We start from the raw sequence: 26,399 nt of genomic DNA, 5'->3' as shown, positions 1-26,399 counted from the left end.
TGCTAGGTTTTTAAAATCGTTTTCACAACCTTCTTGTATTTAAGTAACCATTTTTACTCTGGTCTCTTGTGATTTCTTGGTTTGGACTCCCATTCAGAACTTAGAGACAAATTCCTTGTCTCTAAACACACTTGACCAAATAAAGTATTCAATCAATTCATTCACCAATTTCATGGGAAAACGGGCCGTTTCAATTAAGTCAGTAATGAAAAACTGATCTTGGCGGACTGGGAAGAATAATTTGGCTTTTGAATTGGGATGGAAGACCAGCAGGAGATCACCGGGTGCTGAGATACAGAGGAAAGTTGGAAAAACTTTCTGTATCAAAAACGCTGGGAAAATTATGGGCAGTAATCTGAAACCGGAACCCCCTGGATGTAAATTTATGCAAAACAGCCACCTAACTGCCATTTCACTTTTCCCGGAATGTTCCCGCCTCCTTTCCCTGATTGGTTCTCCCTGCTGCTCCAGCATTTTTCGTTCGATAGAAAAGACAGCTGTGGTTTTTCTCTTTTTACTCCGAGACACCCCCAAAAATAGTAAGCTGGCTTTAAAAAAAAAAAACATTTCTAACCTTAAAATCCAAAATCTGGAAGACTGGCCTCCTCCAGAGGAGCAGTGGAGGGTCAGGGAAGGTGCCAAGCAATTTGGGGGGATTTATTATAACAATTAGGAATTGAACAGGAAGCTCTCAAGCCAACGTTCAAAAGAAAAGATGGGGAAAATCTAAGCTTGCCCCCTTTAATTTCCTCTTTGAGAAAAGCTGCCCATCATTGGCGAGGGGCTCTGTGGAGCCTCCCTGATCCGCCGCAGTCTATCTGGGGAGATAATGTTTTGTAAATAGGGTGGAAGACTTTTTTTTTCAGGGGTGCAATGCTCCCGGTTCAGACCGGATCGCCCGATCTGGTAGTGATGGCGACGGGTGGTTTGGAGAACCGGTAGCAAAAATCCCTGCCCCCCACCACCACCATGCCCAGCTGAGCCGCACGATCATCAGAGGCTTTTAAAAGGGAAAAAAAAAAAAGTTGGCCACGCCCACCCAGTCACATTACCCCCCCACCAAGCCACGCCCACAGAACCGGTAGTAACAAATTTTACATTTCACCACTGCTTTTTTTTGCCTTTTTCCCCCACCCCACCCCGTTTTTACCCGATCAGGGGTTTTTCTCTTTAAAAACAATAAATAAAAATCTTTATTTACATTTTCCATTAAAAAAAACAAAAAAATAACAATGCACCATATAAATAACATACAAGACAACATAACAAATAACAAACAAATCTGCAAGTACATTATATTCCGAGGGAGACAGAACGACTTATATCTCTTTGTACATCAATTACGTCTATCCGACCTCACTTTGTTAGTGTAATATAGGTTTCTCAGTAAATGCCTTTCCTCTTTTCAATTGGGTTATAGTTTTCTCGGGGGTTTTCTCTTGATCTCCCCGGAAGGATGGAGGACAAAGAGGAATCGGAACCCACAACCCAAAATAATGTGAGTTTGGAGGGCTGCTTGAGTTGCGGGTTATCTCGATCAGTGGTTATTTCTAAGCTTTAGGGCAAGGCAGGGCAGAGAAATTATGAAGGATTTCTGAAGAGGATCAGCTCTCAACTGTATTAAAAAAAATTTAAAAAAAAGAAAGAAAGAAAAGAAAATGGCAGGGCCTAGACAATCTTTGGAATCTCCTAAAGCTCAGCTGGCTTGTTTGTGGATGGGACACCACCAGGAGATGCATGGAGTCCAAACTAACTTGGGGAAAATCATTAGTAAAGCACATGCAGAAGATCAGCCTTCTTCCCATCCAAGCTAGAAACGGATAGGGGGAAAGGAGAGGGGAGGTCTTAGATGCGTTGTGTTGTGTTGTTTTTTGTCCTTATCCACTGAAGGAATTGTGTTGTTTTCCTCCTCCTGCATAGAAAGTGACCCGTCCACTCGTTCTCTCAGTAATGGGGTCCAGTTTGGGGGTTTTGCAGTATGGATACACGTTCTTTCTTATGACCCATCCCGTTGCGGTAAGTGAATCCTGCTGGGTGATCTTGGGTTGGGACAGTGGCAGTGATTCACACAACCTGTTAGGGTTGCTGAGTTTGCTCTGTGTGGGCCCAGTGTCTTTCACGGCACACGGATGCTGGCTTAGCCTACCCCATCGGGTTTTCAAAATAGTATTGCCTGTTCTGTCCTCTCCCCTCCACTTTCCCCCCTTCCCTTCCTTTTGGCCTTTCCCTTTCCCTTCCCCTCCCCTCCTTTGTCCATCTGCATTAAAAAGACAGCACAGTTTGAAAGAGGGGTTAAAGCAGGGGTGAAATGCTCCCGGTTCGGACCGGATCGCCTGATCCGGTAGCGATGGAGGCGGGTGGTTCGGAGAGCCAGAGAACCGATATGAGTCACTTTATGATCTCTGTTCTGTCCCCGTCTCACACACGCACACCAGCAGTCAACCAAGAGTTAAAATAAACCAGCAGACAAGAATTTCCTTTGATAACAGAATTGGCAGCAACCCAGTGGCTGCTTGCCAACAGTCTTTACTTACAGAGGGAGGTTTATCTCCTCCGACCGAAACATTAAAGTAAGTCCACAAAAGCCAAAGAATAGTCAAGTTTAGTCCAAAAATCAGTCCAAGCAGAACATATAACAAAGTTCCAGAAATGCAGAATGACTTGCTAGCTTTCAGTTTTGTCCATCACAAAGCCTGAATGGCCACCACACCCCCTTTTATACCCTGTGGGGTGTGGTCCAGTGACTCAGTTTAATCTCTGGCATGCCTCCTTCTCTGCTACGCGTGCTTGTCTTTCCGACGCTGTCGGGGATCCAGCCAAGACTTATCTCCGTTGCTGTCTAACTGCGGCTGCTTGGAAGTGCCTGGCTCCTGGCCTATCTCTTGGCCTTCGGAAGACACCTGAGGCATTGCCAGAGAGGAGGGTCCTGGAGAGGGAGGCCTTGCCAACTCCTCTCCTTCACTTTCGGAGTCTTCTCTCTCCGATAAGACGGGCTCGGGGGTCAGAGTCACAACAATCTCCAACTGTGCCCCCAATGTCCCTTTCAACTCTCTGGCCTGGAGAGAGCTCTTCCACCAACATGTCACATAGTCTTTGGCTGACAATACTTCAGTTCCAAACGTTGTAAGCAGAAAACTTTCAACTAAAAATCCAACAAGGCAAGACAAGGTAATGAATCCGGCAGGGCAAGCAAAATAAGGAATTCCAGAAGTGAAGTAGCACGGCAGAAAATCAAACCGGTTGGGAGGATGCCAGGAATTCAGATAAGCACCAGATGAACTCAGCGTTTGTTCCCGACAACCGCCCCTCCCATTTGCCTCTCCTTTAAACTCCATCCCCAGGTGTGCCTTGTGAAGGAAACCGGGGCCCTTTTTTTCCCTCATAAGCCACGCAACCCATGTTGCTCTCTTCTCCGTTCTTCCCTGCATGCCCTAGGATGAGGAGAGGGTGGGCCTTGATCTTCATCTGAACTCACTCTCCCTTGTTCTACCTCTCCCCTGCTCTGCCCAGCCTGACTTTGCACTTCCCCAGTTTCTTCCACAGCCAATGGATGCACTCTCTAGGCCAGGGCTCTGCAACCTTAAACACTCAAAGAGCCATTTGGACCTGTTTCCCACAGAAAAGAAAACACCCGGGAGCCACAAAACCCTTCCCTTGCCTGACTATTTCTTGAGCGGCCACAAAACTAGCATATGTAGTCGAATTAAATGTTCTGTTTTCTTCTGAAGCTTTTCTTTTCTTGGATTTATCCATGGTTGGCCTACCAGGGGTTGAAAAGCTCAATAAATTGCGTTCCTGCGGGTGTCGCACATTGGCAGCTGTGAGTGATATTTTGAGTGACAGGGAGCCACAGCAGAGGGATGAAAGAGCCACATGCGGCTCCAGAACCACAGGTTGCTGATCCCTGCTCTAGGCTCTCTGTCAGCTGTTCCTCTTCCCCTTCGGATTCAGACTCCGACAGGGGCATGATTTCCTGCTTTCTAGCTAATCTAAATCGCGTGGCACAGCGGATTCCCCCCCCTCGCTGTTCTACTTACTTTTGCAGACTCGGAAGGCTTCAAAATGTTCCTTTTTTAGCGCTGCACAGGTGCGCCTCAGGCCACACACCAATTTGAACCACTCAGGACACAGAAAAACCTCCAAGTGGCCTCAACGGCTTTCTAGAAGGATGCAAATGACCAGCGGTCTGCAAGGAATCTAAATCCGTCCATTCCCACTGTCCAGTCAGAGCTGAAGAAGCTTCTTGGATGAGAAGAGAAAAGTCTTCAAAGAAAAACCAGAAAGTCCAGTTGCTTCTTGAAAAAAAAGCACCTTTGGGAAACCATGGTTTGTTTTCCTTCAAGAAAAAAACTCAGTGGGGTTGTCTCACCTGCCCACCATAATGGCTGATGGTCAAACACATTGTGTTGTGGCTCCGTTACCTGAGCCTGTGTCATCGGCAGGAGAGGACTCCGAGAGTGAAGGAGAGGAGTTGGCAAGGCTCCCTCTCCAGGACCCTCCTCTCTGGCAATGCCTTCGGTGTCCGCCGAAGGGCAAGAGATAGGGTCGGAGCCAAGCACGTCCATGCAGCCACAGGTGGACAGTGATGAGAGAAATGAGTCTTGGCTGGATCCTCGGCAGTGTCGCAGAGATAAGCGCGCGCAACAGAAGAAAAGGCGTGCCAGAGATTAAGCTGAGTCATTGGACCACACCCCACAGGGTATAAAAGGGGGTGAGGTGGCCATTCAGACTCTGTGACGGACAAAACTAACTACTATCGAGTCACATTGCATCTTTGGAAACAACATTATCGGCCTTGGATTTATTTTACGAACTGGACACTTCTTGACTGTGTGTATTTTGTTTATGAGTAAAGTTCTTGGCAAGCAGCTACTGGGTTGCTGCCAAGCTTCTTATCGGAAGAATTGGTTGTCTGCCAGTTTATTTAACCCCCGGATGTCTGTTTGTGTGTGTGTGTGAGACGGGGACAGAACACATTGCTTGGAGGAGGAACAGGAGGAAATGTCCCAAAGTTTTTCCCCAAAAAATAATTATATTTCTTTAGCATCTCTGCTCCAGATTCCTTCAGGATCTGGATTTTCCTTAGGGATTGCCAGCTTGGCCAGCCTACCTCGCAGGGAGGTTAGGTGAGGTGGAGGGAGGCAGCTGGGAAGGAAGTGCAACACAGTTAAGTGTTTTCTTGATGCGGTTTTCCCATTTATGTTTTTAAGGTAAAGATTCAGTTGCTGAATCTTCAGGAGGAAGGATTGAAGGAAGAAGCTGTGCGTTTCAAGTTCTTAATATTACTTACCATTTTCATCCCTCTTGGAGGTCTTTTGGGAGTGTATCTCTGGGGTTATCTGGCAGACAAATATGGCAGGTATAGTAGGCACATCTTAAAGAGAATTTCTGGGCTGTGTATATACAATAAAATACCAAATATCCTATGTTTCTATGGCATTGGTGCCATACATTGGCATGTAAAGTTAACCCCTTTCCTGAGTCCCCACTTAGCTCCGAACATCCAGAGCATCAAATCGATCGATCCACTGAAAACGAAACCAAAATTTAAATTAACCAAGTGTCAACTTGCAAAGCTTTCAAGTTGCCATGAGCAGGAGGGAGGGAGAACTGAAGTGAATTCCATACATTCTTTCTGACCGCAGTCAGAAGGAGGGTGTTAGGTTTCACAGCCAGCCAAAGTGGTTAATTGGAGAATGTGATTTATGACATGGCCAGAGAGGAGGGGAGAGACAGGGTCATAGGGGAACGTAAATCTACGTGGGATCAGTCCTAACTGCATCCGAGTATTGCCGGAATGTTGCTCCTAATAAATGAATATATTTCCTTTGAAGTGTGGATTATGGCTCATGAACTAATTAGGGCATCTTTTGGAAACTTGACACCAAGATTAACAGGGGCTGTGTTTAAATAAATATTCAATAAATGACAGAAAAAGAGAGCTGGAAGAGACTTTTAGTCCAATTCAAGCAAGAGACACTATACCACTTGAGACAAATGATGGATAATAATAACAATAACAGAGTTGGAAGGGACCTTGGTGGTCTTCTAGTCCAACCTCCAGCTGATTTTCGGGCCTACCACTGGACGTTGGTAAATGGGCTGTTTCTGGCCTCTGGGGTGGTGGGGAAAATCTCCATTCCCTCCCCAATCCAGGGTGAAGAGTTACTACAAATCCCCATTTGCTCCCAATCAGCTGGGACTCGGGAGGCAGAGAACAGATGGGCGGGGGGCAGTCAGAATTTTTACTACCGGTTCTCCGAACTACTCAAAATTTCTGCTACCGGTTCTCCAGAACTGGTCAGAACCTGCTGAAACCCACCTCTGATCTGGTTGGTTACAGCCAGGGGTGAAATGCTACCAGTTCGCTCTGGTTCGGGCAAATTGGTAGTGATAAAAACTACCAGTCCAGGCAAGCCAGTAGTAGAAAATGCTTTAAAAACTAAAAAAAAAAAAAGGTTCCGACGATAGGGAGTACAAAATACTTTAAGAAGTAAAATAAAAAGTTGGACATGCCCACCCAGTCACATGACACCTCCCCACCAAGCCACGCCCACCAAGCCACACCCACAGAACCAGTAGCAAAAAAACCCTGCATTTCACCACTCGTTACTGTACACATGTGAGCTCCTCATTTCCTCAGCAGAAAAAAATCTAGCCTCTTTCAAACTCAGGGGGAGAAATAAAGTGAAAGAGAGGGGGTTTTTTTCCCCTTCTCTCTCCCTTCAGTTAATAGCTCTGGGCAGAACCATTTAACAGGCAAATACTTAGTTGCGATAACAAAACTGCAGGAATGCAGTCAGCACAGAAACAATAGAAATTTACAGACCATAAGTTTTTTTGGTTTTGCATAATCTCCTGCAATTCCAGGGACAAATTGCTCTTTTAAAAAAAGACAATCAGGATGCTGTTGGTCGTTCAGGATTAAAAAAAAAAATTAGCATTTTTGCAATTCCTGTTTCCTTGAATGTGTCTCTTTCCGTGTCTTTTCAGAAAATCCGCCATCTTAATTAACAACGTAATTAGTATTTTTTCAGCTGCCATCTTGTGTTTTGATAAAATATTCCAGCGCTTTGAATTCAGCCTCTTCGCTCGTTTTTTTGTAGGAATAGCATCAGGTGAGTCCTTGACTGCTTTATCTTAAACCCCCAAATAAAAGGGCCGAACTCTACCTTTGCATTAAATGTTCCACGTGCCAAGATTTCTGCAACCTAACTCTCTCTCCCCTTCAATAAATCCGGTTAAAGAAGACTCCGAGGATTTTAGTCGAGGATATTAGGCAGTCAGATTCATACCCGTGAAATGAGACGGGAGAGCAGGCTGGGAGAAAAGGGTTGGTAAACCTCATTGCACATACTCTCATTTCTTGGCTCCGGGTTCAGCTTCAAGGTATCAGCTCAAATCGGACGGGCCAAGCAGGAACAAGTGAAGATTGCATGGGACAGCACAGCACTGTTATAACCCAATGTCCCCTAAATTGGAGACTTAAATTTGCAAATCTCAGGGCCACCACACACCTAAATTCTGCACTTGCTAGAATGCAAGCTGGGTCTGAAATGTAATTTTCAATTTATTCCACAGGAACTCTTAATTACTCTGTCTCTCTCTACATCCTTGAAATCTCTTCCTTGAATCAAAGGGGAACCTTAGTAACAACTTTGGTTCTCTTCTTCATCTGGGGATACATTCTGGTCCAAATCTTAACCAGTCCCCAGATCTGGGGAAACGAAGAAAGTAAGTATTTCCACCTCCATCCTAGCTTGCTGCAAACTTTAAGTTGTGCTAAGCCAGGGAGGGTATCTTTCCAGTGTCAAAAAGTCCCAGCGCAGAAGAATCAAAGTAAGAGAAGAGGAAGTAGAAAAGAGAAAGGTTACTTCTAAAACATGTAGTAGGATTCCTAATGTTCTCCCTCCTTCCCTCTCTCTCTCTGCCACAGGTTTTTCATTATTAGTGGGCGTTGCAGCCATATTTGCTATAATTAGTAGTATATTGTTGGTGCCTTGTCCCGAAAGTCCGAGGTTTCTGTACTTGCAGAGGAATGACGAAGAGAAAGCAAGAGAAGGTACGGCCACACAAGTCTGGCTTTACGGCCTTATGAGCCGCTCGTCTGAGCTGTTCTGAACTAGGCTTCCTTAGAAAGTGTACAGCACAATCTTAGTCCCGGCAAACCTCTTTAATTCATACGGCTGTGAATTATTGTCATTCTCAGTCTGAAAGGCTTCTCAAACAGTCTTGCAGGGGAGTGTTTACAAACACCCACCTTATCTCCCTTGGAAAGCTGCCAGAGAATTAATTGCTTCACGCGGGGCAAGACCAAACTTAGCACAGAGTCAAACAGAACTTTTCCAAAGCTTTTACCGACCAGATGAACGAATTGCTTCCTGCAAAAGCTCACATCCCATTCACTCCTCTTTTATATCTTATGGGAGGGGCCAATCACCTCCAAGCCTTACTCCCGAGTCAACCCTGTTTTCTTAATTGTTCCTGCCTCCTGGCAGCTCTGCGCATGCACTCACTGGAAACAGGCTCCCGCTGTTCTTCAGCCTCGCTGATGTCAGACTCTGGAGGCAGCAAAGAACTACCAGATGGCCCTGGCCCCCTCTCTGCCTCCAACGCAGAGCCCTCATCCGAGCCATCACCAGACTCCAGGACTGGCCCACGTTCCTCCCCAACCTCCTCACTGTCCGAATCTGCTGCCAGCTCTGCTGGCCGCTGGCAGGCCACAACATGGTCCAAAGGGAGGATCAGGCCTGTAGCCCAGCTTTGGATATGCAAGGCTTGGAAACTCCTTTCAAATGTAGCCCCTTTGTATGTGTTCTTGTCTTCTCTTCCTCCTCCTTTAGTTTTGAAGAAGCTGAGAGGGGAAGAAGACGTGGAGGAGGAAATGGAAGAACTCCGTCAGGAACACTTTGCCGAAAGCAACCAGAAGAACATGACAGTGTGGGAACTTCTTCGCTTCCGCAGCCTCCGGTGGCATGTCATCACTGTCGCGGTCTTGGTCTCTGGAAGTCGATTTATACAAACAAACGCGGTTAGTCACGTCCCCGAGCAATCTCACGTAGGATTTGCTTTTGCGCAGTCCAAATTTGGAGTCTCTGTCCTTCCCCAAAGTGCCGAACGCTGGCTTGTAGCCAGGAACAACATTTCTGGATCCACATCCAGACTCTTCCTGGGCTGCAGGGCAACAGAGGGGTGGAGAGGCAGCTGTTACAGTTTTACAAAAGGGCAAACTGTGATGGAATGTGGTTTCGATTCCCAGGAGGGGGGAGCTGCATTCCAGAGAAGCAAGAGACAATGCAGTTGAAATAGTTGCTGTGAGAGAAATAGGGTGAAGACGGTTCCTCCTTAATAGTTCCCAGAGTCTAAGCTTTATGGTGCAATTGTCTGGTATAATTTGGCAAGATTCTGTCTGCAGGTGATAAATCTACTTAGAAGAATTTCAGTAAAGATTTTTGGAGCCGGACCCAAGTTCTACGTGTGCCTCCATCTGATCCCTTTTATCTTTGATTGCAGGTTTTATTTTTTGCACAGCAGAGCTTTCAAACTTTAAAACTGTCTGCCAAAACTATGAAGCTCCTTCCATTAGTAGGAAGCGTGGTCATCCAGATGATGCTTCTGACAACCGTAAGCCACCTCGAATTGCCACTTGATTACTGGCTCGTTTGTGTTCTCAGCTGCACCCACCGTCGTAGGGTGATGTAGCCCAAAGCAATAGAACCAGCAGGGAGCAGTTCAAATTAGCGAAAACACGATAGCAAAAGCGAAGACCAGGATCATTTTAGTCTCGATGAAAAATTGTGGGCTCCTTTGTTTGATGATGCATTGGTTTGTGTTCTTGGCTGTCAAAAAGCGTCAATCCTCTTTGCTTTTTTTCTAGATCTGCACCATCGAGCCCTTTGGGCGGAGATTACTCATTTTGAGTGGCTTCATGATATGTATCATCTCAAATATTGCCCTAGTCTTCATTTTTAAGGTGGGTAACATTCCTGCTCTCTGCACTGGGACAATTTGAGTTCCCCCTTGTTAACCTGCCTGTGGTTTTTCTCACACACAAGCCTTCCCAGCTAGTTAAAATTGATCCAGTTGGTCAATTTCGCCACTCCATCAATTTCACCCAATCCATCAGTTTCATCCAGTTGGTCAATTTCAACCATCCATCAATTTCACCCAATCCATCAGTTTCATCCAGTTGGTCAATTTCACCAATCCGTCAATTTCAGCCAGTTTGTCATTTGCACCAACCGTCAATTTCATCAATCCATCAATTTAGTCCTGTTGCTCAATTTCATAAGAGTTAATGCCAGTTTTCTCTACATGGGGTTCCCATGTAGAAGATCGGTTGAAGAAATGAAATTGTGGGAGGGGGGAAGGGTTGCTACTTTGATGGTCACCCCACAGGTGCTTCCTTTTTTCCCACAGAACAACAGCCCCGCGCTGGCCATCCTCAGCATTATTCTGATTTTCCTCTTCTTCGTGGGCTACGTAATGGGGCCAGGTTTGTGATCAGATGGGATATGGAGTCTTCGCAGGTGGAGAAAGACCAAGGGAAGTTTTTGCGGTTGTTGCTTTAAAAAAAAAAAATTACAAGGCCTGCCCTCTTCTCTCCATCCAGCTTCCGTTCTTCCCGTGATTATCGGTGAATTGTTCCTCCAGTCATCCCGAGCGTCCGCATATGTGATTGCAGGATTCATCAGTTGGGGAATCAATTTTTTGTCAGCTTTGCTGTTTCTTCTGACTAATGTAAGGGACCCTGTAATCTCTTTGGAAGTTTAAAAAGTAGATTAAAATATATTAAGAAAATGTTTATTTAAAAACTCTGTGGGGATTTTTTTTTCAGTACAGAGGTGACCTTCCCGCGGAATTCTGTGTGACTTGTGGACCTGTCAAGTTTGATCACAATATTTCTTAATTTTTGTTTCCGTCTCTAGTCCTACCTTGAGTCCTACTACTTGCTCCTTTACTGGCCTTTTATGATCCTCGCCTTTATTTACATTTTCCGGGTAGTCCCGGAAACGAGCGGCAAGACATTTCAAGAAATCCAGGAAAACATGGCGGCCTGCATCTCCAGAAATTCCAGAAAAATAGCAGCTGAATAGAAACAGGGAATCTCTTTCTTCCCCTCTGTTTTCAAAATTGATCTGGAATTAAAAAATGAAGTAAAACAGAAGTTCTCTTCAAGCTGGATGGATTAATTTGTACTGTTTTTAACTCCTATCCAGTAATTTGGCAAAAAAAAGTTGTAAGTTTAGCAGAGCTGTGTGAGCAGAGCGTTGGGGGTGGTGGTGGTGTCAGCCCTGCGAGGTAGGCCAAAACAGAAAATCAATCCATTACGAAGGCTAAAAAAAAAAATTCCATTATTGAGATTAGCTATAAAAAGAATCTCTCGCAACCCTGATTGTGCTTTATCCCCTGTTGTTCTGATGCTCCAATGAACCAGGAAGGCACTTTCAAATATCTTATTCCCCAGGATATAAAATATTTTTTCCACTTGAAATACTGCAACCAGTTTTGGTCACTATAATATTTAAAAATTGTAGAAACTCTAGAAAGAGTGCAGAGGAGAGCAACAAAGAGGATCAGGAGATTGGAGGCTAAAACATATGAAGAACGGTTGCAGGAATTGGGTTAATGAAAGGAAGGACTAGGGGTGAGATGATAGCTGTATCAACCCCCCAATATTTGAGGGGTTGATACAAATAACAAGGAGTCAACTTATTCTCCAAAGCACCAAAAAGCAAGACAAGAAGCAATGGATGGAAACTAATTAAGGAGCGAAGCAGCCTGGAATTAAGGTGAAACTTTCTAACAGGGAGGACAAATAATCTGTAGAACAGCTTGCCTTCAGAAGTTGTAAGTGCTTCTTCACTGGAGGTTTCTAAGAAGAGGAAAGTAAACCTGAATGTAATCTTTTATTACAGCTTTTGTGTCAGACCTGCCCCAATCTGATCCCTTAGGAAAGAGAGACCCTCGATTCCATTTGATGGAAGCAAAAGGTCTTTTACTAAAAAGATGTTAGCTGCAGTAAAGTCAGGCTAGATCTGGGTTTCCTGCGCTCAAAAGATACAGAAAGGTTTCCCCACATCCCAGTCCTCCCCTATAACCAGTCCATCTTCAGCCAATCAAAGCTCACTGAAGTGTTTTGAGGACTCTGAGAAGTTTTGTGGTAATCCACTTTCTTTCTCGGGGTGCCTGACCTTGGATTCTGATGCAAACCAGTTCCAAGCTTCTCTGCTCTTTATCACTTGTTGTTCCCTCCTTCCTATTTCCCAACATGTACATACACACATCTTTATTACCCATTTATCCTACCCCGCAACCTTCTAGCCTTTGATGGTAGTACGCCTGTGAGGCGCCGAGCCGAGCCTGGCAGACCTGACATTTTGTTCTGCATTGCCTTGCTGTAAATCCTTGCCAGGTTTCAATACAGGAGCAAAAGGGTAGAGAACTGTGATACAGGAGGCCAAATGTCAAAACAAAATGAAGTGATACAAGAAAATAAAACAAAGGGAAAGGAAAGGAATAGAAAATGGAGTGACAGATCAGCCCTCAGAATTTGAAATTTGGTCATCCGTTATTTCGGCCTCCTTGTGAGGACGTGAGAAACAGATGTAGTGCTACCCCCGTAAGGGCCGCTGGAGTCTGGGGTTCTCTTGGCCGGTCCATACTGGTCCCTCACTCAGGCACCTCTATTGGCCTGGGTCATGTAGTGTTGTGGTGGTCAGTCTTCTCTCGGTAGGCAGGTCACGTGGTGAGATGATGGTCAGTCTTTTCCCAGCTAGTGGGTCACATGATGAGATGGTATTCAGGTAGCTGGTCGGCCCTTCTTCCTTTCTCTCTCCCTCTCCCTCTCCCCCCTCTCTTCTCTCCTTCTCCCTCCCTCCCTCTCTTGAATTGCCTGCTGAGCTCTCCTTCCACCATGTTTGTTCCTTCGTGGATTCCTCTGCTTGCCCACCAGAAGCCTTTTCTCTCCTATCTCCTTTTCTCCCTCAGGCTAGCCCCACAGAAGCCTCTCCTATCCCATCCGCCTTCTCTCCCTCAGGCTAGCCTCACAGAAGCCTCTCCTATCCCATCCGCCTTCTCTCCCTCAGGCTAGCCTCACAGAAGCCTCTCCTATCCCATCTGCCTTCTCTCTCTCAGGCTAGCCTCACAGAAGCCTCTCCTATTCCATCCCCCTTCTCTCCCTCAGGCTAGCCCCACAGAAGCCTCTCCTATCCCATCCCCCTTCTCTCCCTCAGACTAGCCTCACAGAAGCCTCTCCTATCCCATCCGCCTTCTCTCCCTCAGACTAGCCTCACAGAAGCCTCTCCTATCCCATCCGCCTTCTCTCCCTCAGGCTAGCCTCACAGAAGCCTCTCCTATCTCATTCCCCTTCACTCCCTCAGGCTAGCCCCACAGAAGTCTCTCCTATCCCATCTGCCTTCTCTCTCTCAGGCTAGCCTCACAGAAGCCTCTCCTATCCCATCCCCCTTCTCTCCCTCAGACTAGCCTCACAGAAGCCTCTCCTATCCCATCCGCCTTCTCTCCCTCAGGCTAGCCTCACAGAAGCCTCTCCTATCTCATTCCCCTTCACTCCCTCAGGCTAGCCCCACAGAAGTCTCTCCTATCCCATCCCCCTTCACTCCCTCAGGCTAGCCTCACAGAAGCCTCTCCTATCTCATTCCCCTTCACTCTCTCAGGCTAGCCCCACAGAAGTCTCTCCTATCCCATCCCCCTTCTCTCCCTCAGGCTAGGGAGAGATTTAATTTAAAGCCATTGGAGATAGTAATGTTGGACTTGTATAATGAAGCACTATAACAAGTAAGACTACCAAACTCATGGACAGAGGCATTTATTTCGCTTATACCAAAAGAGAATACAGATAATCAGCAAATTAAAAACTACAGGCCAACCTCGTTATTAAATGCCGATTACAAAATATTTGTCACAATAATTGCGGAAAGAGTTAAAAAAAAAAAACCAAATGAAATCATCCATTCCGATCAAAATGGATTCTTGCCAAAAAGGCACCTAAGAAATAATACAAGGATAATAATGAATGTGTTGGAATATTAGGAGGCCCATCCGGAGAAACAAGTGGCAGTGATATTTGTGGACGCAGAAAAAGCATTCGATAACTTAAACTGGAAATTCCTCATTAATCAACTAAATATTATGAATTTTGTAGAAAAAATTATAGGGATGATTAGGGCGATATATTCCACCCAAACAGCAAAAATAATACTGAACGGAGAAACAACAGACAAGTTTAATATAGCTAAAGGGGTAAGACAGGGATGCCCTCTATCCCCCGTCTTATTCAGATCCATTAGAGACAGGAATTACACTAACACAAGCAATAGAAGAATTCAGCAAAGTAGCAGGGCTTAAAATAAATAAAGACAAAACAAAGATACTAACAAAAAACTTTATCACTAGTCAGAAAGAGGAATTGGAGGAGAAATTGGGGATTGAGACAGCTAAGAAAGCGAAATATCTTGGAATTTGGTTGATGGCGAAATGCTCTACTATAAAAGAGGACAATTATAATAAATTAGTACAACAAATACAAAAAGATTTGGACAATTAGGGGAGAAAAAACAACTAAATCACTAATTGGAAGAATTGCCACAATTAAAATGAATATATTACCTAAAATCTTGTTTCTCCTACAAACAGTACTGATAAAATTAGGGAATTTCTTTTTTTGAAGAATTAAAATAATATTAAAATTTATTTGGCCAGGGAAGAAATCCCGCATAAAATTAAAGCTCTCCTATCCCATCTCCCTTCTCTCCCTCAGGCTAGCCCCATAGAAGCCTCTCCTATCCTATCCCCTTCTCTCCCTCAGGCTAGCCCCATAGAAGCCTCTCCTATCCTATCTCCCTTCTCTCCCTCAGGCTAGCCCCATAGAAGCCTCTCCTATCCTATCTCCCTTCTCTCCCTCAGGCTAGCCCCATAGAAGCCTCTCCTATCCCATCTCCCTTCTCTCCCTCAGGCTAGCCCCATAGAAGCCTCTCCTATCCTATCCCCTTCTCTCCCTCAGGCTAGCCCCATAGAAGCCTCTCCTATCCTATCTCCCTTCTCTCCCTCAGGCTAGCCCCATAGAAGCCTCTCCTATCCTATCCCCTTCTCTCCCTCAGGCTAGCCCCATAGAAGCCTCTCCTATCCTATCTCCCTTCTCTCCCTCAGGCTAGCCCCATAGAAGCCTCTCCTCTCCTATCTCCCTTCTCTCCCTCAGGCTAGCCCCATAGAAGCCTCTCCTATCCTATCTCCCTTCTCTCCCTCAGGCTAGCCCCATAGAAGCCTCTCCTATCCTATCCCCTTCTCTCCCTCAGGCTAGCCCCATAGAAGCCTCTCCTATCCTATCCCCTTCTCTCCCTCAGGCTAGCCCCATAGAAGCCTCTCTTATCCTATCTCCCTTCTCTCCCTCAGGCTAGCCCCATAGAAGCCTCTCCTCTCCCCTGCTCTCCCTCAGGCTAGCCCCTAGTCGTGGAGTCACGTGAACCCCTTTTGCGACCTTCTGACAAACAAAGTCAATGGGGAAGCCAGATTCACTTAACAACCGTGGGACTAACTTATTCAACTGTAGCGATTCACTTAACAACTGTAGCAAGAAAGGTCGCAAATTGGCGCGAACTTTACTTAACAAAAGTCTCGCTTAGCAACAGGAATTTCAACCCCTGAAGGTGGAACCTCCTGGATGTAAATTTATGCAAAACAGCCGCCTAACTGCCATTCTGCTTTTCCCGGAATGTTCCCGCCTCCTTTCCCTGATTGGCTCTTGCTGCTGCTCCAGAATTTTCCCTTCTAAAGAAAAGACAGCTGTGGTTTTTCTCCTTTTTACTCCAAGACAGTAAGTTGGCTTTTTTAAAAAAAAAAAACATTTTTTCTAGCCTTAAAATCCAAAATCTGGAAGACTCCAGAGGAGCAGTGGAGGGTTAGGGAGGGTGCCAGCCAATTTTTGGGGGGATTTATTACAACAATTAGGAATTGAACAGGAAGCTCTCAAGCCAACGTTCAAAAGAAAAGATGGGGAGAAACCTTTTTAGGTTTCTTTGAGAAACCTTTCCTCTTTGAGAAAAGCTATGGAGCCTCCCTGATCCGCCGCAGTCTATCTTGGAAGTGGACAGGAGTCACCAGGGAGAGCAGTTTGTGGAGGTTCTCTGACTGAATTTGTGGCGGAGAATGGTTTGTAAATATGGTGGAAGAATAAACAAAGGCACTGACTTTTTTGCTTTTTTGTTTTGTTTTTGTCCGATCAGGGGTTTTTCCTTCATCTCCCCGGAAGGATGGAGGACAAAGAGGAATCGGAACCCACAATCCAAGATGATGTGAGTTTGGAGGGCTGCTTGAATTGCGGTTTATCTTGATCGGTGGTTATTTCTAAGCTTTAGGGCAAGGCAGGGCAGAGAAATGATAAAGGATTTCTGAAGAGGATCAGCTCTCAACTGTATTTATTTATTTTTTAAATGGCAGGGCCTAGGCAATCTTTGGAATCTCCTAAAGCTCAGCTGGCTTGTTTGTGGATGAGACACCACAAGGAGATGCATGGGGTCCAAACCAACTTGGGGAAAATCATTAGTTTCCCGCAGTGGCGGGATTCAGCCAGTTTGCACCTATTTCTAAGCAGTTCGGAGAACCGGTTGTTGGAAGAAATCTCCTTTTGTTTTTTTCCCACTTTACAGGGCTAATCCTGTAAGGAAGGCAGGAAGGAAACATTCTGGCGTTGTCTGTAGCCTAATCTTTATTGCCCTGGTTACAGAAACTGCCTCTTGGGTTAACCCTTATTACATTGTAACAGCTAAGGCGAAGCGCTGATCATGCGATTATCGTCAGTCGCACGAGTGACGTTGAGTCGGTCACGCCCACATGGTCACATGACCACTGAGCCACGCCTACCCAGCTGGTCATTAGGGCAGAGAACTGGTTGTTAAATTATTTGAATCCGACCACTGGTTTCCCCTAACAGAAAAGCCCATGCAGAAGATCGGCCTTCTTCCCATCTAAGGCAGAAACTGGAAGGGGGAAAGGAGAGGGGAGGTCTTAGATGTGTTGTGTTGGTTTTTGTCCTTTCCACTGAAGGAATTGTGTTGTTGTTTTCCTCCTCCTGCACTTTCTCATAGAAACTGACCGGTCCACTCTTTCTCTCAGTAGTGGGGTCCAGTTTTGGGGCTTTCCAGTATGGATACATGTCCTATCTCATCACCAATCCCATTGTGGTAAGTGAGCCCTGCTGAGTGCCGCTGGGTGGCCTTGGGTTGGGACTTGGCAGTGATTCACACAACTTGTTCGGGTTGCTGAATTTGCTCTGTGTGGGCCTAGTGCAGTGATGGCTAACCTTTTTGCCGTCGCGTGCCAAAAGTGGGGGTCGCGTGGGGGATCGCGGGTGCGGGTGCCCACATCCATAATTCAATGCGCCCCGCCCTCCCGTACATGCGCACATGACCCCCCCAACACTTCCCCCTGCGTTTGGCACGCGATGGCACGGTGGGCCCAGTAGGCCCGTTTTTCCCCCTCCCCAGGCTCCAGAGTCTTTCTAGGAGCCTAGGGAGGGCAAAAACAGCCTTCCCCATCTCCCCGGAGGCCTTCTGGAGGCCGGAAACATCCAGTTTCCCGACTTCCGGTGGGACCGGAAGGCCTGAAAATCAGTTGGCTGGTGCGCACTGGAGCTGAGCTAGGGCAACACTGGCGTGCCCACCAATATGGCTCCGCGTGCCACCTGTGGCACCCGTGCCATAGGTTCGCCATCACGGGCCTAGTGTCTTTCATGGCACATGGATGCTGGCTTATCCCACCCCATCGGGTTTTCAAAATAGTATTGCCTGCCCTGTCCTCTCCCTTCCACTTCCCCCCCTCCTTTTTCCCCTTCCCTTTCCCTTCCTTTCCCTTCCCATCCTTCTCCTCCCTTGTCGATCTGCATTAAAAAGACAAAAGTCACTCTTTTGAAGACAGCACATTTTGGACAGAGAGGACCACCAGAGGCGTCAAAGCAGGGGTGAAATCCAGCAGGTTCTGACAGGTTCTGGAGAACTGGCAGCGGAAATTTTGAGTAGTTCGGAGAACCGGCAAATACCACCTCCGGCTGGCCCCAGAGTGGGGCGGGAATGGAGATTTTGCAATATCCTTCCCCCAGGAGTGGGGAGGGAATGGGGATTTTGCAGTATCCTTCCCCTGCCACGCCCACCAAGCCACGCCCACAGAACCGGTAAGGAAAAAATTTGGATTTTACCCCTGGGTCCAAGGAACCATCTATGTCAAAATTGAACAGCTCTCCGTCAACAGAGAAGGAAGGATATGACATCATCTATCTTCAGTCTACGACACAGTCTTTTCAGCAGGTCCAAGAAGGCTCCACCCCCATTTGCACCACTCAGGACACAGATCAACCTCCAAGTGGCCTCAACGGCTTTCTAGAAGGATGCAAATGACTAGCAGTCTGCAAGGGACCTAAATCCTTCCATTATTCCCCATCATCCAGTCAGAGCTGAAGAAGCTTCTTGGATGAGAAGAGAAACGTCTTCAAAGAAAAACCAGGAAGTCCAGTTGCTTCTTGGAAAAAAAAACACCTTTGAGGAAACCATGGTTTGTTTTCCTTCAAGGAAAAAACCCCCCAGTGTGGTTTTCCATTCGGCAGATCTCACCTGCTCACCGTAATGGCCGACGGTCAAACACATTGGAGGGGCAAACAGGAGGAAATCTCCCAAAGTTTCCAAAATAAATAAATAAATAAATTTCCTTTAGCACCTCTGCTCCAGATTCCTTCAAAGGGTAACTCAGGACCTGGGTTTTCCTTAGGGACTGTCATCTTAGCCAGCCTACCTCGCAGGGTTGTTAGGTGAGGTGGAGGGGGGGGCAGCCGGGAAGGAAGTGCAGCACAGTTACGTGTACTTGATGCGGTTTTACAATTTTATGTTTTTAAGGTGAAGATGCAGTTTATGATTCCTCAGAACGCCGAAATCGAGAAAGACCCCGTGCGTTTCAAGTTCTTACTATTACTCCCCATTTTCGTTCCCCTCGGAGGCCTTTTTGGAGTGCTTCTTTGGGGCTATCTGGCAGACAGATATGGCAGGTATAGTAGGCAGAATTTCTGAGCGGTGGATATACAATAAAGTACCAAATTTCGGGTGTTTCTGTTGGCATTGGTGCCATACATTGCCGTATAAATTGAAGCTCTTTTCTGAGTACCCACTTAGCTCCTAATCCCCAGAGAACAGAATTTGGTCCACTGAAAAGAGGACCAAAGTTTAAATTAACCAAGATTAACAGGAGCTGTGTTTAAATTAAATATTTAATAAATGACAGAATGACAGAGCTGGAAGACACCTTGCAGGTTTTCTAGTTCGACCCCCTGCTCAACTTATCCCAGGGGTCTGCAACCTTAAACACTCAAAGAGCCATTTGGACCCTTTTCCCACAGAAAAGAAAACACCGGGAGCCACAAAAGCTGGGTGGGTGTGTCCAACTCAATGTCACTCACTCCCACCCAGTCACATGACACACACACCAGCCACGCCTACCCAGCTTTTGTGGCTCCCAGTGTTTTTTGTGGGAAACAGGTATCTCTCTGTCTCTGTCTCTCTCTCTGTCTCTGTCTCTCTGTCTCTGTCTCTCTCTGTCCCTGTCTCTCTGTCTCTGTCTCTCTCTGTCCCTGTCTCTCTCTCTGTCTCTGTCTCTCTGTCTCTGTCTCTGTCTTTCTGTCTCTCTGTCTCTCTGTCTCTCTCTCTCTCTGGCCAAGTGTGATTGGACACACAAGGAATGTGTCTCTTTCTGTGTCTTTTCAGAAAATCCGCCATCTTAATTAGCAACGGGATTAGTTTCTTTTCATCCGCCATCTTGTGTCTTGATAGAATAATCCACCGCTTTGAATTCAGCTTCTTTGCTCGATTTTTTGTAGGAATAGCAACAGGTGAGTCCTTGACCGCTTTATTATAAGCCCCCAAATAAAAGGGCTGAACTCTGCCTTTGCATTAAATGTTCCTTAATTTCGGAGTTAAGGATTGGAGAAATAAAGAGTAGGATTGGGGAGGTAGGAGGGGGGAATGACAGGGTTACAGGAACCAAAGCTGTCAATCTGGAGCAGACTGACCAATCAAGGACAGAGTCGTGAGAATGGAATGTGAAACTCCACCAAAGAGGCGCCAAACCTCAAAGCCGTTCCCAAAACATCTAGTCTGAATATCATTGGACACGGATGGACTGGTCAAGTGGGGAGGTCCAGGGCAGTGGGAAAATAGCAGGCTTTGTGCAGAAATATTGCGATCCAGATTCGCTCATGCTGTAACCGCTTGGCTTTAGTAAAAGTAATCTTGTCACTTCAGAATTGGAGTTGAGGGTCTTTCTTTCCTAAAGGCTCAAGTCGGGAGAAGCCTGACAGTGGGTTTCTTGGAGCCTAGGAATCAGGATGGTCCTTTGCAAATATTCTGAATGTAGACTATGCAGTTATTACTTCCGTTAGCAAGAAAAACAGGGCAGTGAATCCATCAGGAAGAAATCTCCCTAATGAATGCAGAAATAATTTGGATGTATAAGGAAATTATACAAGTAGCCCTTGACTTACAACAGTTGGTTTAGTGACCATTTAAAGTTACAACAGCATTGAAAAAGGTGACTTGTGACCATTTTGACATTCATGAGTATTGAAGCATGCTCATGATATCAGAATTTGGACCCTTGGCAACTGGCTCATATTTATGACTGTTGCAGTGTCCCAGGGTCATATGATCCCCTCATGCGACCTTCGGGCCAGCAAAATCAATGGGGAAGCCAGATTCACTTAACCACCCTGTGACTAACTTAACAACTGAAGCGATTCACTTAATAACTGCGGCGAGAAAGGTCGTAAAAGGGGGCAAACCTCACTTAATAAACATTTCACTTAACAACAGAAATTTTGGGCTCCGTCGTGGTCGTAAGTCAAGGACTTCCTGTAACCAGTTGCCAAGATTTCTGCAACCTAACTCTTTCTCCCCTTCAGCGTCACCAGATTGATGCCACTCACTGGGCGTGGCTGACTGGGTGGGCGTGGCCAGCTTGACGCCATTCTCCAAACTGCTCGCATGTTTCCTCTTTCCGTTGGGTAGAGTGGGCTGAAGCCACACTGGCCCACCTCTTTGCATTGGGTACCCCAGGCCGAAGCGACGCTGGCCAGCCCCTTACATTTTCTAGGACGGCCCTAGAAACCACATCGTAGGCTGGATCCGGCCTGCAGGCCTTGTGTTTGACATCACTGCTCTAATTTCTTGGCTCTGGGATCAGCTTCAAGGTATCAGCCCAAACCAGAGTGTCAGGCAGTAACAAGCGAAGATTGCATTAGACCAGGGATGGGTTCCACTTACATTCGCTACTTTGCTCTGTGTGGGCGCATCGCTTCTGCGCACGCACAGACCATCTGTGATGACGTCCAGGCAGGTGGGTGGAGTCTCCTATTGCCGCCGCTACCGGGGCAAACCTGTAGTAACCCACCACTGCATTGGGCAGCACAGCACTGTCCAATGTTCCAGTGTTCCCTGTGTTATAATCTCAGGGCCAGCCGCGCACCGCAAATACTCCTAGATTCTGCACTCACTAGAATGCAAACTGTGATAATAATGCAATGTTTAATTCATTCCACAGGAACATTTACTTACTCTTTCTCTCTCTACATCCTTGAAATCTCTTCCTTGAATCTCAGGGGAGCCTTGGTGAACACTTTGCTCCTCTTCATCACCTGGGGATACCTTCTGGTTCAAATCTTAACCAATCCCCAAATCTGGGGAAACGAAGAAAGTAAGTATTTTCACCTCCATCCTTGCTGCAAACTTTAGGTCACGTTAAGCCAGGGAGGGTATCTTTCCATTGTCCCAGAGCAGAAGGATGAAAGCAAGAGAAGAGGAAGTAGAAAAGAGAAAGGTTACTTCTAAAACCTAGATTGTGGCCAGCAACTTCCTAACATTCTCTCTCTCTTCGTCCCTCCCTCCCTCCCTCCCTCCCTCTCCCTCCCTCACAGATTACTCATTATTAATGGGCGTTATAGCCATATTTGCTATAATTAATAGTATATTTTTGGTGCGTTCTCCGGAAAGTCCAAGGTTTCTATACTTGCAGAGGAATGATGAAGAGAAAGCAAGAGAAGGTACGCGAGTTTTTTTGTTTTGTTTTGTTTTGTTTTGTTTTGTTTTGTTGAGTCTGGCGTTACGGCTTTACGAGCTGCTCGTCTGGGCCAAAGGATCAGGCCTGTAGCTCAGCTTCTGCCCTTCAGATCTGCAGGGCTTGGTGGCTCCTTCCAAATGTAGATATTCTTGTCTTTCCCTCCTCTTCCTCCTCCTTTAGTCTTGAAGAAGCTGAGAGGGGAAGAAGATGTAGAGGAGGAGATGGAAGAACTTCGTCAGGAACACCTTGCCGAAAGCAGCCAGAAAAACATGACAGTGTCGAAACTTTTTCGCTTCCGCAGCCTCCGGTTACATGTCATCGTCGTCGTGGTCTTGATCGTCGGAAGTCGATTTATGCAAACAAATGCGGTTAGTGACTTCCCTGAGCAACCTCGCATAGAAAGGATGTGCTTTTCCAGGGTTTAAATTTGGAGTCTCGGTCGTCCTCAAAGTGCCGAGTTGCTGGCTTGTAGCAAGGAACAAAGTTTCTGGATTCACATCCAGATTCTTCCTGGGCTGCAGGACAACAGAAGGTGGAGATGCAGCTGTTACAATTTACAAAAGAACAAAGTTCGATGGAATGGAGTCTGGATTCCCAGGAGGGAGGAGCTGCATTTCTGATAAGCAAGAGATAACGCAGTTGAGATAGTTGGGGTGAGAGGAATAGGGTGAGGACGGTTCCTCCTTAATAGCTCCCGGAGTCTAAGCTTTATGGTGCTTTAGTTTGGCAAGATTCTGTCTGCAAGTGATGAATCTACAGTAGTTAGAAGAATTGCAACAGCGGTTTTTGGAGCCTGACCCAAAACCTATGTGTCCCTCCATCTGCATCTCTTTTGTCTTTGATTGCAGGTTATAATTTTCGCCAAGCAGAACTATAGAACTTTAAAACTGTCTGACAAAACTATGAAGCTCCTTCCATTAGTAGGAAGCGTGGTCATCCAGCTGATGCTTCTAACAACCGTAAGTGTTGTGGCCTGCCAGCGGCCTGCGCAGATTGTGGCTGATCCTGACGACAAGGAGGCTGGTGTGGTATCATGCCAGCAGCCTGCGCAGCTGGCACTCACGTCAGACAGCGAGGAGGCCGAAGAGGATGTGGTGCCAGAGGCAGAGACTCAGCCAGGGCCTTCAGAACCTCCAGAGGCTCCTTCAAGTGGAGAGAGTGAAGTGGAGGAGCCTCTCCTCAATGCTCGAGCATGCAGGGCTGCCAAAAGGCAGGAGTGGCTACTCAGGAGGAGGAGGTGTACTCGAGAGTAGGGCTTGAGGATAATTGGCCACTCCCTTAGCCTATTTAAGTCACACGCCGTTAGTAAATTTCTTGCTAGAAACAACTTGCAATTATCAACAGAGCATTTTTGGAAAAGTCTTATCTTGCTTTCTGGGCTGGTTGCCAACCTTTGCCGGACTTTGGTTTATTCTTGCTACTTAATAAATTTGTTAAGGACCGTTGGTGTGTGTCTATATCCTCGGGAATCTGGAGCTGGGGCAGAACAGTAAGCCACCTCGTATCCCCACTTGATTACTGGCTTGTTTGTGTTCTCAGCTGCACCCACCGACGCAGGGTGATGTAGCCCAAAGCAATAGAACAAGCAGGGAGCAGTTCAAATTAGTGAAAACATGATAGCAAAAGCGAAGTCCGGGATTATTTTAGCCTCGATGAAAAATTGTGGGCTTCTTTGTTTGATGATGCATTGGTTTGTGTTCTTGGCTGTCCATGGTCTTCTCAGGAGTTTTTCTCCAACTTCCAGATGTGTCAATCCTCTGCTTTTTTTTTCTAGATCTGCACCATTGACTCCTTGGGGCGGAGATTTCTCCTTTTGAGTGGCTTTTTGATTTGTATCATCTCAAGTATTGGCATAGTCTTCATTCTTCAGGTGGGTTACGTTCCTGCTTTCTGCACCAGGGCAACGTGAGTGTCCCTCCTGTTAACCTCCTTGTGCTTCTTCTCACACACAAACATTCCCAGCCAGTTAAAATTGGATCTGGTGAATTTTATCCAGTTGTTTAATTTCACCAATTCGTCAATTTCATCTCATTGGTCAATTGCACCGATCAGTGAATTTCATCAATCCATCAATTTCACCAATCCATCAATTTTGTCCTGTTGGTCAATTTCACCAATCTGTGAATTTCATCTAGCTGGTGAATTTCACTAACCCTTAAATTTCATCCAGTTGGTTCATTGCACCCGTCCATCAATTTCACCAATCCATCAATTTCACCAATCCGTCAATTTCATTCAGTTAGTCAATTGCACCCATCTTTCAATTTCATTGTAGTCGGTCAATTTTACCAATCTGTCAATTTTATCAATCCTTCAATTTCGTCAATCCGTCAGTTTCATTCAGTTGGTCAACTGCACCCATCTTTCAATTTCATTGTAGTCGGTCAATTTTACCAATCCGTCAATTTTATCAATCTGTCAATTTCGTCAATCCGTCAATTTCGTCAATCCGTCCATTTCATAGACTTCATGCTAGTTTTCTATAGATGGGGTTCCCAAACCCTATGGAAAATAGGAGGTTGGTTGAAGATGTGAAGTTGGGGGAGGGGGAACGATTACTACTTTGATGGTCAAAGGCGCTTCCTTCTTCCCCACAGAAAGAGAGACCCGCGTTGGCCGTCCTCGGCATTATTCTGATTTTCATCTTCTTCGTAGGCTACATAACGGGACCAGGTTTGTGATCAGATGGGATACGGAGTCTTTGCAGGTGGAGAAAAACCAAATGAAGTTTTTGCGGTTGTTGCTTTAAAAAAAAAAATTACAAGGCCTGCCCTCTTCTCTCCATCCAGCTTCCATTATTCCCGTGATTATCGGTGAATTGTTCCTCCAGTCATCCCGAGCCTCCGCATATGCAATCGCAGGATTCGTCAGTTGGACTATCCATTTTTTCTCAGCTTTGCTGTTTCTTCTGACTAAGGTAAGGGACCCTGTAAACCCTTTGGAAGTTTAAAAAGTAAATAAAATACATTAAGAAAATGTTTACGTGGGGATTTTTTTGGTTTTTCAGTACAGAGGTGACCTTCTCGCGGAATTCTGTGTGACTTGTGGGCCTGCCAAGTTTGATCACAATATTTCTTAATTTTTGTTTCCGTCTCTAGTCCTACCTTGAGTCCTACTACTTGCTCCTTTACTGGCCTTTTATGATCCTCGCCTTTATTTACATTTTCCGGGTAGTCCCAGAAACAAACGGCAAGACATTTCAAGAAATCCAGAAAAACATGGCGGCCTGCATCTCCAGAAATTCCAGAAAAATAACAGCTGAATAGAAACAGGGAATCTCTTTCTTCCCCTCTGTTTTCAAAATCGATCTGGAATTTTAAAAAAGGAAGTAAATCAGAAACTCTCTGGAAACTGGATGGATTGGTTTGTATTATTTTTAAGCGTTATCCGCTAGTTTGGCAAAAAAAAAGATTGGGTTGTAAGTTTAGCAGAGCTGTTGGGGGTGTCACCCCTCTCAGGTACGCCAAATAGCAGAAAGTCGATCCTGCAGGAAGGCTAAAAAAAAATTCCATTATTGAGATGACCTATAAAAAGAATATCTTGCAAAACTGATTGTGCTTTATCCCCTGTTGTTCTGATGCTTCGGCAAACTAGGTAGGCACTTCCAAATATTATCTAATTCCCCAGGACATAAAATAATTTTTCCGTCCTTTTTAGCTACAATTCTTCTATATTTCTGCCAAGGTGATTTTCCTAATTCTCTAGAGGAAATTAGTGGAAGAATTCAGCGTGTAGCTCCCATTCTATAAGAAGTGTATTGCTGCTGTTTTTTGCTTGCAAAATACTTACCTTGCCTTAGTAAGACCACACTTGGAATACTGCATCCAGTTTTGGTCACTACAATATTAAAAAAAAAAATGTTTAGACTTTAGAACAGGCTGTCAAACTCAAGGCCGCGTGGGGTGCTTAGATCTGGCCCATTGGGCCTCCCTAGAAACAGCAAAGGACTGGCTCGCGGTGCCTCTGCCAGTGAAAATGGAGCGTGCGAGGGCCGCGTGCAGCCCCCCCGACCTTCCTTTGTGCTAGCAGAGGGTTGCAGGATGCCGTCGCAGCCAAAAACGGAGCTCGGGAGCCCGTTTTTGCTGGCAGAGTGCTCAACCCGCCACAGGAACCCCCCCACACGAATGACGTCGAGCTGGCCATGCCCAACCTGGCCACACACACCCAGCTGCCCGAGATCAAGCACAACCCTGATGTGGCTCTCGATGAAATTGAGTTTGACCAATTTCATTTGACCACATCCTTGCTCTAGAAAAGAGTACAGAGAAGAGCAACAAAGATGATTAGGACAC

At 46.0% G+C, this 26,399-nt stretch overlaps 1 protein-coding gene across 1 annotated transcript; it reads left to right on the top strand.

Annotated features, from left to right (window-relative positions):
• Window positions 1-451: 451 nt before the first annotated feature.
• LOC117659562 (solute carrier family 2, facilitated glucose transporter member 5-like) lies at window positions 452-25,458 on the top strand. The gene is made up of 24 exons (XM_060682413.2): window positions 452-539; window positions 1,421-1,498; window positions 1,921-2,016; window positions 5,211-5,359; window positions 6,994-7,118; window positions 7,582-7,734; window positions 7,937-8,062; window positions 8,844-9,031; window positions 9,514-9,624; window positions 9,878-9,973; window positions 10,420-10,495; window positions 10,613-10,740; window positions 16,242-16,310; window positions 17,103-17,198; window positions 18,900-19,048; window positions 19,761-19,885; window positions 21,592-21,744; window positions 21,965-22,090; window positions 22,288-22,475; window positions 22,956-23,066; window positions 23,882-23,977; window positions 24,705-24,780; window positions 24,897-25,024; window positions 25,206-25,458. Exons 2-24 carry the CDS (start codon window positions 1,457-1,459, stop codon window positions 25,371-25,373), a joined length of 2,775 nt encoding a protein of 924 aa, XP_060538396.2. The 5' UTR covers window positions 452-539; window positions 1,421-1,456; the 3' UTR covers window positions 25,374-25,458.
• Window positions 25,459-26,399: the final 941 nt, after the last annotated feature.

This window comes from Pantherophis guttatus, chromosome 15 (assembly GCF_059756535.1).
Source record: "Pantherophis guttatus breed Tessera chromosome 15, ASM5975653v1, whole genome shotgun sequence".
Classification (NCBI taxonomy): Eukaryota; Metazoa; Chordata; class Lepidosauria; order Squamata; family Colubridae; genus Pantherophis; species Pantherophis guttatus.
This window is presented reverse-complemented; position numbering and strand designations above follow the sequence as displayed.